The following is a 16,281-nucleotide window of genomic DNA, read 5'->3' as shown; positions in this document are numbered from 1 at the left end:
AAGAGGACCAATCAGGAGCCACGTTGCTGCGAGGTAGAAGAAGACTACGCATGTGCGCAGGCAGTAGTGTGAGATGAAAAGAGAGGTAAACAGCTAACTGTTAGCGAGTTAAAACGGTAAGATACCTTATTTAGTTGCTTTTTCTTCCGTGTATTTCATGTTTACTGTGTTCATACTGTATTTTCTGACCTTTTTAAGACCAGTGTTGTTGACTCCGGCTAACTGTCGGCTGCATCCTGCTGTTTCTATGTTAGCAGGTTGTAACGATAGAGATGTGATGGTATTAACAGTTTTCTCTCATCATTTAGGGTCAAAAATGGATTCACAGAAAGATTTACAGCCACCCAAACAGCAGCCTATGATCTACATATGTGGAGGTACGACGCAAATATTACTTATATGTGTTAATAGTTCGGCTACTACAGTTGATACTGTTGTCAACGATACTGCCAGACCTATTTTCTGCTCTGTTCCTGTTGTTGCTGCTCTTACATAGATAGATAGATACATAGATAGATAGATAGATAGATAGATAGATAGATAGATAGATAGATAGATAGATAGATAGATAGATAACTTTATTTATCCCAGGGAGAGGGAGATAGGTACAACAGTGAGGTAGGTAAAAGAAGAAACAAATATAGTTAAAGGCATATATATATAGTTTCCAACTATTGTGATAATTGATAAATCGTTTGGACTCAATTTTTAAGAAAAAAAAAAACAAACAAACCAAATTCTCTGGTTCCAGCTTCTTAAATATGAATATTTACTGGATTCTTTAGTCCTTTTACGACAGTAAACTGAATATCTTTGGATTGTGGACTGTTGGTCGAGACAAAATAAGACATTTTAGGACGTCGCATAGGACTCTGGAAAACAGTGATTGACATTTTTCACCATTTTATAGACTAAACAACCAATCGATTAATTGATAATGAAAATAATTGTTAGTCGCAGCCCTAGTGTGTGGTACTTCTATAACTACTTATGGTTTTGGTGTTTTTCTTATGATTATCTAGGCTATAGTTCTAGTAGAACTGAACCATTTATAGTTTTAGTACTTCACAAAAGCATTATTATTATATTTTTTCATGAAGTTTTAAAGTAATGAAATTTTTGTTGAACCTTTTCATGACAAATTGACTCACTTAAATCACCATAGAATATATGATGAGGGCTTCAACAATTATTTTTTATTATCAATTAATTTGTTGATTATTGGATTGGTTGTTTGGTCTATAAAATGTCAGAAAATGGTGAAAAATATCGATCACTGTTTCCCAAAGCCCAACGTGACGCCCTCAAATGTCATCTTCTTTCCACAACTTAAAGATATTCTGTTTACTGGGCAACCAATCGATTAATCAACTAATCGTTGCAGCTCTATATATGATACAGATCACACAGTTTATATCATCTATATCTGACCACCTATGATTCTGCCATTGCAAATAGCTAGAGGACATTATTCCTAACTGTGCCTCCTAAGATCTTTGGCTTCTAAATAAGCAAAATGTAATATAAGATTTGGGGCCGTACTTTTTTTTTTAAATATGCATTATTAATTTAGTTTTGCTGTGTATCCATTGTGCAAATAAAGTAACCAGCAGCAACTAACTAATACAAACAAAGCTTCAGCATGAACTGAATAATTACCATGTTATGTTGTAAACAGTTTTTCTGTAATATTTGCAGAGTGTCACACTGAAAATGAAATTAAGGCTCGTGATCCAATCCGATGCAGAGAGTGCGGCTACAGGATCATGTACAAGAAGAGAACAAAGAGATGTATCCTTTAAGTGTGTGTGTGAGAAAGAGAGATTTATGATTAATGGAAAACTTGTGCATGAAACTCATCTGTATTGATTGTATAAAGAAAGTAAGAATTCATTATTATAGTAGGTAACTATTTATTTCATGTACTGCTAAAATGATTCTCAGTAGTCAGTAAAAAGCATTTGTTGTCTCCAGATTCTACAAATAGAGGATTTATTGATTTTTGTCTGTTATATATAATTGAAAACGATTGTAATATCTTTGGGTTTGTTTCCTTTTCCTTGACTCATGGACTCCAGTGGTTGTTTTTGATGCCCGGTGAAGAAGAGGAGAGCTGCAGTTTTGATTGTTTTTGTTCTGTGCTATTTTTCTAGTTATGACCATGTAAATAAATAACCCAATAACCTCTGACCACCAGGCCTGGCAGCAGATTTATGAATTCTAGTTAAAACTCACAATTTTCATGTGGACACAAACAGAACTCAGTTTTTACTGAAGAGTGATGGATGAAAGTTTTGGTTTATTAAAAACATGATTTTTCACTGACCTTGACTGTTTTCAAAGGTTTTTCTTTCTTGATTCTGTAATTTATAAAAATCAGTTCACCCACATATTCACATACTCTCAATAGGTCAGTCAGTATTATCTATGAATGATAACAAATGAATGCAGGAATATGTACATGAATTCTTGTATTGATTCCTCTCTTTGGAATAATTAGTTTTTTTAAAATGGTGTATCATTGTTAGAGGGAAATGATGAATGATTCTAGTGACTCCTTGGAACAAATCAATGTCTAAATGTAACCCTCAACCAAAGACTTTTTTTTTACTTTAAGTAATTAAAAAATCTACTATATTGAAAATTATTCCTGAAAATATGAGTCATTTTGTGATGCAGAAAAGTGTTTTTTCTGCTTTCTCAACCTCTTAGTCATAAAATTGTAACCCTTCAGCTTTAACTAGCAACCCCTTGTGGGAGTTTCAGCACCTAGTTCAGCATCACTGGTCTAATCCATTAATAATAATCATAATCATAATAATGAGATTATATACATTTTTTTTCAAACTCAAGTTACCAAATGAAACTAGTATAGTTGCTTTTGAGGCATAATCTAAAGACACACAGCTTTAAGTGACAAACAAGACTGCATTTAATAATTAGTTTTATTATTGGTTAATTATTTTTTGGCTTTTCTATAAAATGTCCATCACAAGACTGAACTCAGATCTATTTCTTCACAGTGCTTCCTTAATCTGCCTAACAGGCATTTTCCCAGCAGTCGCTGTGGGAAAAGTGTGTCACTAATAACATAATTATATAAATAATTAATTAAATAATTAACAATGGCTCTGCCCTGTTCAGTCTATCCAATAAGCCGTGTAATTCAGCCATCATTCATTTTATTATTTATGCCAGTGCTTTTCCTACAGCGATATGTCAAAATGTCTCATATGAAAATAGCCTTTTGAAATAATCCAAAGTATTTAATCTTTAATGAAATCAAAAATATCAAAGAAGCATTTCAACTCTTAATGTTTGTGATTGTGTAAAATTGCAAATATTTGGTATTTCAGTTTGCATTCAAGAGCCTCTCTATCTGTCCTTTTGTTCATTCATTTTTTTTTTCATATTTCAGTCTGTCGTCCTTTCCCACCTCAGTTGAGCCACCAGAGCCCTTTGCTCTGAAGTCTAAACTGAGGCTCTCCCATCAGAGCTGTCCTACTGCAGTACTGCATCGCTGTGGCACTTCCCCCCACTGTGACGTAGTTTCTGACATCTCATCCAGGGGGCGTGTCCGACAGAAATCCCCAGCCAGGCACAGATGTAGCTGCAGCTCTGAGAGGAGAGGCAGGGGAGGGAGGAAGAGTTTGAACACACTGCAGAGGGAGTGCAGCTATGGGGAACGCACAGGAGAAACCCCCGGGCAGCTTAGGAGGAGGGGGAGCTAGACCGGATCAGGCCACGGCAGGGATGAGGAGCCGGGGAAGCGTGGAAAAGCCCCGGACAGAGAAGGGGGTGGCCAACGGCACTCAGAGGGAAAGGAGCCCTGCTGGTGGACAAGAGGAGCAGGGCAGCCCTGCAGTGGACACAAGTTATCTGGACGCCCCTGCTGGGGCCCTTCCTCCTCACCTAGCCCGGCTCAAGAACGAGGGCAACCACCTCTTCAAACATGGGCAGTTTGGGGACGCCTTGGAGAAATACTCTCAAGCCATTGATGGCTGTACTGAAGCAGGTGAGGAAGATTTGAACAATGTTTATTTTCCTGTTGCCATCACCTGCTAAACTGTATTTAATTTGAGGCGAAACACCTCTGTTGATTAGAAGAATTGAATCCAGGACATATTTTACCCTCATTTTTCAGTCATGTATTAAAAAAGCAATCCTGCACTGTCAAACTTGACACACACAGCGTGCAGTATCACCAAAAATCCTTAAATAGCCTGGATCGACATTGTCAGTGTCATCAACAGTTGCACGCCACATGACAGCTGATACTTAAAAGATTACACTAGAGAGTAGGGTTGATATTAACAACTGTTTTCTCAATTAAAAAATGGTTTGCTGTATAAAATGTCAGAGAATAGTGACAAATGTGCTTCAAAAGGCCAAAGTGACACAATCAAAATGCTTGTTTTTGTCGGTCATTCAGTTTACAATCAGAAGACTAAGAAAACCATCAAAAAGACACTGGAATCTGCAAATTTCTGGAATTTTTGCTTAATCGATGATCAAAATTGTTGCCGATAAATATCACTATGTAACACAATTTTTGTTCCTGAGTAGTAAGTGTTATTTCTTAATTGTTTATGCCTAAAAAGTATAGAAAATGGTTATTATTTCCTTCAAACTTTGCTTTTGTGATCTGGACAACATTTGAAATTGACCTGAAAATTGCACATTTTTATTCACATCAAGTCAGAAAAAACAACATATGAATCAAAATGAACATGTATTTATACTAAAGATATACAAAAGTGACCACAAAAGATTTAGGAGTGAATAGTTTTTCCAGATTTACAATTATACTGTAAATCACTTTCATGAATCAGCCCCCAATTATATTCTTCCATCATTGTATCTAGTGATTCACATGTTGTTTTTATGACTTTATGTGAATGAAAATTTGCAAATTCGCCTGTTTTTCCCATCGGAAACATGTAAATTTCAAAATATAATTTTCAGTGTCAGCAAAGTTTGAAGGGAATAATTGTCAATTTCTATACTTTTAAGGTAGAGCAATTAAGAAATAACACTAACTACTCAGGAACAAAAAACAAGTTGTCTGTGTATTCTGACTAGTTGTCTCAGCTCTAGTAAAGAGTCACACGGTCAAAACTAGTGTGAGGATTTGACTGCAAACTTTACTTCATACTTTATACATACATATACTGTATGTGTACCTGTTTTGAAATCATCTCTACAGTATAAATCTTTTTCTCTAATGTGCTTTTTGATGAAAAAAAGTCTTCAAACATCCGATGGACAACGAGGCACTATCATTGAATCAACAACAGATGGGAGACAGACAGAAAGCCTCTTGCCCTTGTAAGGATATCAGATACTTAAGAGCGTCATTTGGCTCCATAATCCAAAGTATCCCGTGTCAGTTATGATTGTATTATGCACATGCGTTCCTTTTTCAGGTAACTTATTTTAAGATCCGTCACCTGCCTGTGTAGAGAACTGGTGGTAAAAGTTTTTTAAGGTTAAAAATCCATAAACTGCAGCTAAGGCATGAAAGGTCAGTGGTGATTTGTGAATGCAGTGGAGTGTTGGCTGTACACTGAAGTCATGTGCTGGTGCGTATGGGGCTTTTAGGTGAGATTAAATGTCATGCTGCACCTTTAAAAGCACTCAGCCAACTTTTACTCTTATAGCTGGCAGGAGTGATCGCTTCTTCTGCTGCACTGGAGATAAGACCAGACTAGACATAATATCCTAGCAGATATAACTGCTGACTTGACTAACAATGTATGATGATGTATTTTTTTTAATATTGGAAAAAAAAAAACAGGCACTGAAGTGGCGCATAATGACTGACACTCTGCTAGCGGTTGTGAAACTGCAGTTGAGGCTCAGAGGAGAAAGGACAGAGTAGAAAATTACTCTACCAGAGGGACCGTTCGCACATCCATCTGTCTACCACTCATCCCCTCAGCAACTCTGGACAATCTACAATAACTACTTTAAATTGAGCTGTTTCTATCATCTCAATTTCTCTTTGCACTCGAGCCCAAGGCCACAGAATCCAAATGCTCTTAGAGCCAAAGCCAAAAAAGAGCTGATTTGAACATGTAATACTAGCCTGTCCTTACACCCATGTGAGTTAAAATGAGATTAAAGATGACTGGAGTGTTCTGGTCTTTCACATGAGTGGTTGTGGTTGTCCCCCCTGCAGGCATTGATAGTCCAGAAGACCTGTGTATCCTCTACTCCAACAGAGCTGCCTGTTACCTGAAGGACGGAAACAGCACAGAGTGCATACAGGACTCCACCAAGTACGTGATCAGTGACATTTTCACTGATGAGAGTTGTGAGAAATCTATTTCTGTGCTTGTTTATGTCACATGTTTATGAATGGAGAGCCACAGATCAACCCAGACATGCCTGTGACACAGAGTGCAGGTGTAAAACGGCTTGATCCTCTGTCTTTGTGTCTCTCTGATCCTCTTAGGGCTTTGGAGCTGCAGCCGTACTCCTTGAAGCCCCTTTTGCGCAGAGCTATGGCCTATGAGTCACTGGAGCGTTACAGGAAGGCCTACGTGGATTATAAGACGGTCCTGCAGATAGACACCGGGGTACAGGCGGCCCATGACAGTGTCCACAGGTCAGCATGAAACCATAACCAAACATAGGAAATGACAGCTGCTAAATATGGCTGCTGTAACTTCTAGAAAGCGGAAGAATTCAATCAGAAATGTCTGTTCACTTCTATATCTGCTTGTTCCAACATTTCACTGAATCATATATTTGTAGAAATGAAAAGACAATATGTTTGGTATCCTTGGAAGCCTTGGTAAAGGTCTATACTAGGGATTATCAATCATATTTATCAATCATGTGCCATCAAGACCAGCCAAACACTGAAGGAGCTGATTTCTCTGATTAGCCCCTCCTGGAATCAGCTGTTGTTGTGTTCAGTTGGGATGATGGGTTAGAAAATCACTGGTCCATACAGACAACAGACAAGAAAAGGCAAGAAATCTGATTACCAGGTCTGGAGGTGGAACCTGCCCTTCGTTTAGGCAACACATTCAGCACCACGGAAAGAGCCTGTTCCCCTCAGTTTTGAATAAAGACAATTTCATATTACATACTAACTGTATACAATATGTACTATATACTAATAATTATGGTATTCTGTTTTTGTTGTTGGTATACAAGAAATCAACATACTTTATCATCTTGGGTGGCTCAGTGATTAGCACTGTTGCCTCAAAGCAAGAAAGTCCTGGACCATCCCAGGTTCTTTCTGTGTGGAGTTTTCATGTTCTCCTTGTGTTTGCCTGAGTTTCCGCCGGGCGCTTTGGTTTCCTCCCACCATCAAACACATGTATATTAGGGTTAATACTCAGTACCCCTGACTAAGGCACTGCACCCTGGCTGCCCACTGCTCCTAGTGTGTAGGTGTATAGGATGGGTCAAATGCAGAGGATCATTTTCCCCACTGGGATCAATAAAGTACTTCTTCTTCCTCTCTACTAACAGTAAATTATTCAAAACTTGCCATGTAGGACGTCAAACTGCAACTTCAGAATGATGCAGCCAATTAAACTTAACAAAGAGACAACAGAGGCTGTTTTCCCAACATCCACAAATATCTCCTTGACCTGACTTATACCTTTATATACATACATTTTGGTGACCTCAGGAAACTCTCAAAAACAGCCAAATTTCAACCTGTAACATAACGCAACATGTAAGAAGAGACGCTGAATTATTTTCAGGATGGTTTTCCTGGCATTCAGTGTGATTTAATACACTGTCCTGTGTTTTGGCTTTGAATACAAATGTCACAGGTGAATTTTATTACAAAAATATTAGGTATATATTTTGGGGAAATAGAAATACTATTATTTTAAATTCTATAAGATATCCATACTGCAAAAACGTAACCTGCTGCACACTTAAATTGTAAATATGTCGCTTTTTCCACACAATTTTCACATTGATTAAATTGTTCAGCTTCCTCTCAGCTTTAGTCTCCTCTTAGCAACAAGCAAATTGGAGCCCACAATGTTGATCTGGCCAATATAAACATTGCACTTGCAAAAGCTTTTGTCATTCTCACGCTTGTGTGTCGCACTCTTTGTGTCTTCTGCCAGGATCACAAGGATGCTGATTGAGCAGGACGGGCCCGAGTGGAGAGAGAAGCTTCCAGAGATTCCCACCGTCCCGCTGTCGGTCCAACAGCAACACAGAGAGAAGCCGGTCAGCGCCGAGGTGGCCCAGGCCCGAGCTGCCAGGGCTGCACAGGAGGAAGGTCAGTGACATCACTTCCTCTTAGCTTTGTGGACTACATACCACTGCTCTGACGACAGGAATCTGCCACCTTAATGATCACATTGTCTTTTCAACTACCGTCTGATGAGTTGTGGGTTGTAACGTGAAATGAAACCCTTGAATTGTGAGGCAGCAGCAGAAGTCGGGCAATGAAAGAATCTGTGTGCAAATGCTGAGCAGTGGTGAAGTGAAGGCGCTCCTGCTGAGAGATAGTGCCTGTGTGTGTATGTGTGTGTGTGTGTGGGAGGATCATCAATAATGCAGAGGGGAAGGCGATCCACAGAGTGTAATACTGCTGTAATGGAACAATCCAGGTCAGGTTTCCTGTAGACGGCTCAGACTAGAAGGCTCTCTCTGTATGTATCATATATTCAAATGTATTCAAATGCATCTGGTACAGAGCTATAAAAGCACATATACGCATACAAATAAGTTGCTTTATTTGTATGCACTGCACAAAATTGCTGTACACAGGATTTAAATGTCTATCAGATGAAGCACACGCACATATAAACACTAATGGCTCATAGACAGAACAGCACTAATCTCAGAAAAGTACACTGCTGTTGCTGGGGTAACAGATGGGAAACGGTTCAACTCGTCAGCGTTTAGCACTATATGATAAATACAAGAGCCAAAACCTAATTTTTATTAGTAAAATCCAATTTTACCACTGAAAATATGCAGCATTTTATGTTTTTTTATTTAAAAGCATATAATTTGGTTAAGAGATGAACAGTTTCTACCAATCTGATGCCAGACTGTAGATCAGTGCAGCCGCAATCCATGTTGTGTTGTTTTAGGTGGAAACTCTTGCTGTTACAGTTATAGTATTAGTGTCACTTTCACCACCACTCTCTCCTCTCTTTTGAACATATAACTAATAGTGAAAATACAGTGAGGTCATTTGCTGAAAGTCATTCCGGAAAAGTGGGAATAACAAAAAGTAAATTATCTTTACTCACAAAATGAATCCTGTAATGTGTTTAACAGGTTAATGATATTCTTACTTTCCTTAACAAACTATAAAACTATTAGATACTATTTCTGTGTATTTAATATGTTGATGATCCAAAACATACAGGTTTAAAATAGTTACAATCATTGAGGATTAAAGGTGCAGTGTGCAGGATTTAGTGGCATCTAGTGGTGAGGCTGCAGATTGCAACCAACTGAATACTCCTCCCCCTCCCCTTCCAAGTATGTAAGAGAAACTACGTTGGCCGTGAAACTCACGAAAAACGCGAAAGGCTCTCTCTAGAGCCAGTGTTTGGTTTGTCCATTCAGGGCTACTGTAGAAACATGGCGGTGCAACATGGCGGGCTCCGTGGAAGAGGACCCGCTCCCTATGTAGATATACAGGGCTCGTTCTAAAGTAATGAAAACACAACAATTATTATTTTCAAGTGATTATACACTAATTAAAACATACTTATAGAATGTTTAGTATTATATTCCATTTCTGCACACTGGTCCTTTAAATCACAAAAAAGCCAAAAAGGCTTATTTCCAGTGTGGTCCTCCACATAATAACAAACAGCAGGACATGCAAACAATTATATACAATACGTACGATTGTGAGGTTGCATCATCTACATGATCTGAGCTCCTTTCATTATATATATCAGGTTACAATTGACTGAGAAACCATCTTTTCAAGGCCACTTTGTGCTCTGATGTAATGAGTTAAAGGAAGGTTGTTCATAGTACAGCTGCAGAATAAAGGAATGTATTTTAAGCCATCAAAGTCTTAAAGTGAATCAAAATAAAATTAGTTGAACTGCCTTGAACGTTCTTTAATCAGTGAAAAGTATTTTTTTTCTTTTCAATAATTGAATTTCAAGCTTAACAACCGGACAGATATTAAGTAAAACTTCCTCTATTTATGTCGAACAGCAGACAGCAGGCTGACACACCTTCAGTTTGCTTCTGTTCAGAAGATAATGTCTCTCTTCACTTTTCAACACTTTTTTTCTGAGGTTTTTTGTGGATTTTTTTTTAAGTTGAAATTCAAATAATTCAGAAAATCTACTTACTGTGGTGACTGAATGTGTGCATTTATTGTAGCACTTTTAAAAACACATTTACAAAGTGCCTTTTGTAATAAACACAGGACACAAATAAAAACACAAAAGATAAAAACTAAGTAAAATACCATAAAATAAAAAATAATTCACTGAAAATATATATATGTTTTTTTAAAAAGTAGGTTTTAAAAAATAATTTAAAAGAAGAAAGGAACAGTTTGCAGCTCTGATCTCCTCAGGCAAGTCGTTCCAAAGTCTAATCTAGTTATTAGGACCAAATTCAAGCTCTTTGTTTTTTGATTCCCTCTCAATTATGCAAGAAATGTTTAAAAAAAAAAAAAAAAGAACGATTAACGGTCGATTAATCTCTTGTGTAAAGCTAATGTGAGAGGAAAGCATTGTGCTTCAAATAGCCACAGGCTGCACTTTGGTTGAGCTGCTGTTAAATGTTGAAATAAAACGAGTCTCTTGCTCTCCTGACGCTCGCAGCCAATTCTGCCTCCAAATATTTTACATCACACTAGTGCATAGTTTCATTACTGGTGTGTGTGGGTTTTATTACTGGTGTGTGTGGTTTTATTACTAGTGTGGATTTTATTGCCAATAAACAGGCAAACTTTGAAAAGATTGACAAGGATTGATTTGTTGTTTTGGTACTCCGCCGTGTTGAGTCAGTTTTCATTAGACTTTATATCAATAATTGGGTCGTTTGATAAAGGCCAGATCAAGATTATCTCTGTGTGTGTCCATGACTCTGTGGATGTGTTTACGTGTGTTTTTCACCAAGTCATTAGATATAATGATTTTCTCAGCACAGCAGAGCGCTCAGTAAGCAGTGGTAGACTCCCCTCTGGCCAGACTGCTGCTGACACACTGATTGATTTATTGATCCCTCCTGGAAAAGTTTGCATGCTAGACTGATGGGAGAAGCTTCTTCAAAGACACACACACACTCCACACAGTCTGCCCCGACATGTGCCACATATCCATTAATCTCCACGGACACTGATGTCACTAATTGAAAGAAAATGAAGTTTTCATGCAGTCTAGTTAATCATTTGGACTCTATTTTCGCAACACTGATAACACTGTAAAAGAGTTTATTTTTCATTGCGCTAAATTGCATTTTTTCTGTCAACAGCCAGAAGAAAAGACGCTCGCTTTACTTTACTGAAACAGGAAGGCAATGATCTGGTCAAGAAAGGCAACTTCCAGGGAGCTCTGGAGAAGTACAGTGAATGTCTCACCATAAAACCTGACGAATGTGCCGTCTACACAAACAGGTATGCATGAAACAACCTCGGCGTGCACATGCAGAGCAGTAAAGAACAGTGAGATTTAACATCATCCTTGAAACAAATATAAACAACAGCAACAGAAAATTAGTTTTACTTAGGCTACATTATCTGATATGGATATCCTGAGCTCTAAAATTGTAACGTTTCTAACAGTTTTTCATGCATTAAATCGCAGAAGTGATACTAATAATACTAACTTGTCATCAACAAGAACAGTATTCACTCACAGCTACAAAGCAGCTCCAGAGATTGTAAAAAGTGAAACCAAATTCTAGGACTTGTGTGAGTTTCATCTTACAGATGTTTTTGAACAATGAACCAGGAGCATCTCTGACTTCAGGTGCTTCTTGTTCATCACTCCTGATCAATTTTTAAATGAGCAGCAGCCTCATTTGACATTTTAGTGACATTACTTGTTCAGGTCTCACTTATCTGGCTGTAAAGAGAGTTTTTCACGTTCCAGAGTTTATATGCGGGGTATAATATTTACATGAAACATGTGATACCTGGTCATTCATATCTCTGTGCACATGATTCAGTATCCAGGTTTCCAATTATCTGTGTGCAGCTGTGTCTTGATGTTGTGTACCAACCTGTGACACTACCCTGGTTTCTACTGCAGGTAGCATATCCAGGTTTTTGAAACCAGGATAAAGTGTTTACATGCACAAAACCTAACCAGGATCCTCCAAAAACCACGATCATAACCAGGATACTAGAGCACATTTAAGCACAATCACTATGATCAATATAACATGAAAAACAGTAGAGGGCACCACATGATCGTCCAGATGTCAACTCCAGTCTGAAATCTGTTGTCACTGGTGAGATTAAATATAATGTTGCTTGTCAGTCAGTGTCAATTTTCATATATATTATAATCAGTTGACTCCTGGACAAGAGTTGAACATGAATTAAATTTAACTTTTCTTTTATGGAGATCTGGATGTAGTCTCAGATCTCACATTCAAACTTTTTAGGGAGTGAATCTCTGGCCACCCTGTAGTTGTTAAAGATCTAATTATATGGCCAAACAGAGATTACAAACTAAATAACTGAAAACTATTTCTTTATTTATTAGTTTATTTGTCAGGGACGATGCAAAATATAACATATAATAACAGATTAAATTAACATGAAACAGATGTATTGCATATAGGATTTCTAGCCAAGGCTAATTTGCGACCCCTGTCCCTGGTTAGGCTTTTCTACTTAACAATAGTCATAGACATAAACCCCTAAAACAAGAATACAGACGTGACAGAGAGGAGAGATGCTGCCCTCTGAGTAACATTAATGGACCGTATTGGTAGTTTGGTTTGACAGGAATTGATGTGCTGCCCTCTTTGACTCTCCTCCAGAGCCATTTGCCTCCTGAAGCTAAATCGCTTTGAAGAGGCCAAACAGGATTGTGACTCTGCACTGCAGCTGGAGCCGGCCAATAAGAAAGCCTTCTACAGACGGGCGCTGGCTTATAAGGGTTTACAGGTGCCTGGCACTCGTCATCGCAAAACACACACATTCATTTTTCTGCAAGTAGTTGGGGGAGGACGGTTTGTGCAATTTTTCCTTTCTCTTCATATCCATTTCTCGCTCTTTGTGTGCAAAGTCATGTCAAATCATGTCAAGTCAAACTTTATTATCCCACCAGAGGAAATTTGGTTGCCGCCAGGTGTATAAAAGAACACATTCATAATAAAAACAGTCACATATGGCAAGAATCTAGACAGATCACAGGGACAAACAGTACAAATGAAAGATCACTTCAAAACAAAGGCTGCAAAACAGCTAAATGCTGAGTATATAAAGTCCTTTGGCGCAGAGATCACGTGCAGATTCAGGCTACTAACCGCTGTGCTGTGCGTGTGTGTGAATGACCTCATCCTCAGGATTACCTGTCGGCCAGCAGCGACCTTCAGGAAGTCCTCCAGCTGGACCCAAACGTTCGTGAGGCCGAGCAGGAGCTCGAGGTGGTGACGAGTTTGCTGAGACAGAGCCTAATGGAGAGCACAGCACACACACCGAGGGTGAGAGATGGTTTATACACGTACACACACCCATCACTGCACACTTACTACATTTATGACTTCTGTATGCCTTTGTTATCATTGTTAATCACTCCAGATAAGGTCTTGTGTTCATTTCCTTCAGGTTTGATGGTTCTTTGTGGATCAACATGGAGGCAGAGGAATGAAACAGGTGTAGACACGTACTGTACTGTAGCAGTTGTGGAGGAAAAGGACTTCTAAAGCCATCACCTGCAGTAAGTAAGACCTGTAAGAAACGGAAACGACTGGCGTTAACTCCCGGGACGGCCTCCTCGGACGAGCAGCTTCTCAGCTCTGCACCATCTGCAATGTGTGCAAACCACAACATAACACAACATAATGGGCAGCTTTATTTTAAAAAGGCTCATGTCAAGGAACTCGTGACTTGCTTGCACTATAAACCATTCACATTATGATGTAAGGTACTGTACATACAGTTTCATGTGATGGGCTGCTGTTATATGGTAAAGTGAAACGGGAGAGAAAGAGTGTATTATGTGTGCCTTATTGAGATTTCTACCACAGTTAGGATGAAATACGCCAAGATCAACAGTTTTATTTAAATATGTTTTAAACATGTTGTGTTTGGTTCCAAAATGATATAAAAGAAACGAATGCAGTGTATGTTTGAGATGCAGGTGATGTGTAACTGGACTGTATATAGAGATAAGAAAAGAAAGATCCTTATGTGTCCGTGGTTTGTCACTGTTTACACGTATCATCACCACAGCTGCTACAAATTTAAAAAGCCAACAGCTTACAATAAACCATCATCATCATCATTGTGTAGATGCAGATTTCTGCAGCTAATTCATGACAATCCTGCTGTTTCAGTCTTGATCCAGGAGCTTGAGGAGGAGCTGTCCTCTCGGCTTAAGGGGGGTTTTTGTAACCTAATTTAAATTTTAGATGATACAATATTGATTTAACACAGTTAAACAATCCACAAAACAGCTGAGCTCATAGTTAAAGTCACTGATAATTATAAGATCAAATAAAAATATCCTGCTGCTGAAATGAGGTTACTTTATCGTGTACTGTAAGACTTACTGTGAGTCTCAGGTTCAATTTTGAATGTAACCAAGATGACTGTGTGTGTGTTTTTTTGTGTGTACGGAATTTAAGTTTGATAAGTTTCTGATCACAATACGATAGTTTTCTCAATGCGTCCATTATGACTGCTGTCTGTATCTCTGCTCCTTTCCAGCTGCAGTAAGGAACTCGTCACAGCTTCCTTTCAGAGGAAATCCAAACAAATCTAGTATTAAGACACAGCCTGGCATCGCATCACAAAAATGATTTAGGATGCTGAGGTTGGAAATCTTCACTTTGAGAAAGCATCCATGACAATTATGTACTAAATAAACTTTATTAACTTCAACCTGCTTGTTCTCCCACACGTGAAACATTTAATATCTCGTCTAATAAGGTCTGTTAAGGTCCATCCACACATCCATTTTCTTTACCGCTTGCCCTCTTGAGGGTTTTTGGGGGAGCTGGAGCTGATCTCAGCTGACATCTGGCGAGAGGCGGGCTACAGCCTGGACAGGTCGCCAGTCAATCACAGGGCTGATATATAGAAACAGACAACCATTTACACTTATAGGCAATTTAGAGTCCACACAGAAGGGCCCGAGCCGGCCGGTGGGTTCAAACCCAGAACCCTCTTGCTGTGGGGCGACAGTGCTAAACACTGCACCACTGTGATGCCCTTTTATGGTCCTATTAAGGTCAACTTTTTTCTATGACAACAGTCCACCCACCTCTCTCAACTCGGCAACTGAATTCTAATGCAAAGGCAAAAAATCTTACTAAGTAGGATGGATTTATCACAATTATTAGTAACCCAAAGGTTAAACTTACTACCAGAACATCACACTTTCAGAAAATTAAGAGCAACTCGCCCCCACACAGACCTGGTCCACGTACACTTATCTGATTAGAGCTCATCTCTGTGCGAGTGTGTATAGACTGCATTTGATCGACATTTCTCTGATTCACCTCTTTTGCATTTTTGTACCTGGTTTGGTGGGAAAAAAAACTTGTATAATTCTTATTTTATACACTGAGTTTGGTGACCTGTTATTCAGAGCTCTGCCCAAAGTGAGCGTAAGAAGATAATGACTGAAAACACCCATTTTGGTGTGCATGGCCTTTAAATATCTTAAAAGCTGCTTCCCTTCTTGTTTTCGATCTGTCATACTTTACACTTTTGAAGTATCCCACATCAACACTACGACACACAAACAATGTAAATCTTTGTATAGCACAATGTGCCACAACTGTTCTTTCACTTTGCTCTTTGTTTGTTCAACCTTTTAACACTTGATATGAGGCTTAATCGTTCCAAAACTGAGTGTTGCTTTATGGAATGTAAAAGCATGTACTGTATGTAAATAGTCTGAATGCAAATGTAAATAATAAACTGCAACGTGAATGTTTTTTTTATGTGCCTTTCTGTCTGTGACTTGATTACAAGGGTCAACTGAATGTGAAGCCAGAAGGAAAAATAGAGCAAGAAAAAGATCAGAATGATGTGTTTGTTTCTAGGATGTTGATCATTTCCAGCATCTCGACTTGTTTTAATGTACTTAACACACATCTGTTGAGCTACTTGCTAAT

General features: G+C 38.5%; 2 protein-coding genes across 3 annotated transcripts; both read left to right on the top strand.

The window, feature by feature from the left end:
* On the top strand, positions 1 to 2,326 carry polr2k (RNA polymerase II, I and III subunit K). Its single transcript, XM_044335120.1, has 4 exons — positions 1 to 116; positions 309 to 377; positions 1,699 to 1,791; positions 2,079 to 2,326. Exons 2-4 carry the CDS (start codon positions 317 to 319, stop codon positions 2,099 to 2,101), a joined length of 177 nt encoding a protein of 58 aa, XP_044191055.1. The 5' UTR covers positions 1 to 116; positions 309 to 316; the 3' UTR covers positions 2,102 to 2,326.
* A 483-nt stretch (positions 2,327 to 2,809) lies between these two features.
* On the top strand, positions 2,810 to 16,107 carry spag1a (sperm associated antigen 1a). Of its 2 annotated transcripts, XR_006399027.1 has the most exons (9): positions 2,810 to 4,015; positions 6,182 to 6,281; positions 6,458 to 6,610; positions 8,109 to 8,266; positions 11,455 to 11,596; positions 12,973 to 13,099; positions 13,501 to 13,638; positions 13,763 to 13,874; positions 14,867 to 16,107. XR_006399027.1 is itself a non-coding variant. In XM_044335116.1 (8 exons), the coding sequence occupies exons 1-8, from the start codon at positions 3,679 to 3,681 to the stop codon at positions 13,766 to 13,768; spliced, it is 1,161 nt and encodes a 386-aa protein (XP_044191051.1). In that variant the 5' UTR covers positions 2,810 to 3,678; the 3' UTR covers positions 13,769 to 16,107. The 2 variants fall into 2 exon arrangements, 1 of the variants encoding a protein (XP_044191051.1); XM_044335116.1 differs by having other exon boundaries at positions 13,763 to 16,107.
* Positions 16,108 to 16,281: the final 174 nt, after the last annotated feature.

Source organism: Thunnus albacares, chromosome 19, assembly GCF_914725855.1.
Source record: "Thunnus albacares chromosome 19, fThuAlb1.1, whole genome shotgun sequence".
NCBI classification, from domain to species: domain Eukaryota; kingdom Metazoa; phylum Chordata; class Actinopteri; order Scombriformes; family Scombridae; genus Thunnus; species Thunnus albacares.
This window is presented reverse-complemented; position numbering and strand designations above follow the sequence as displayed.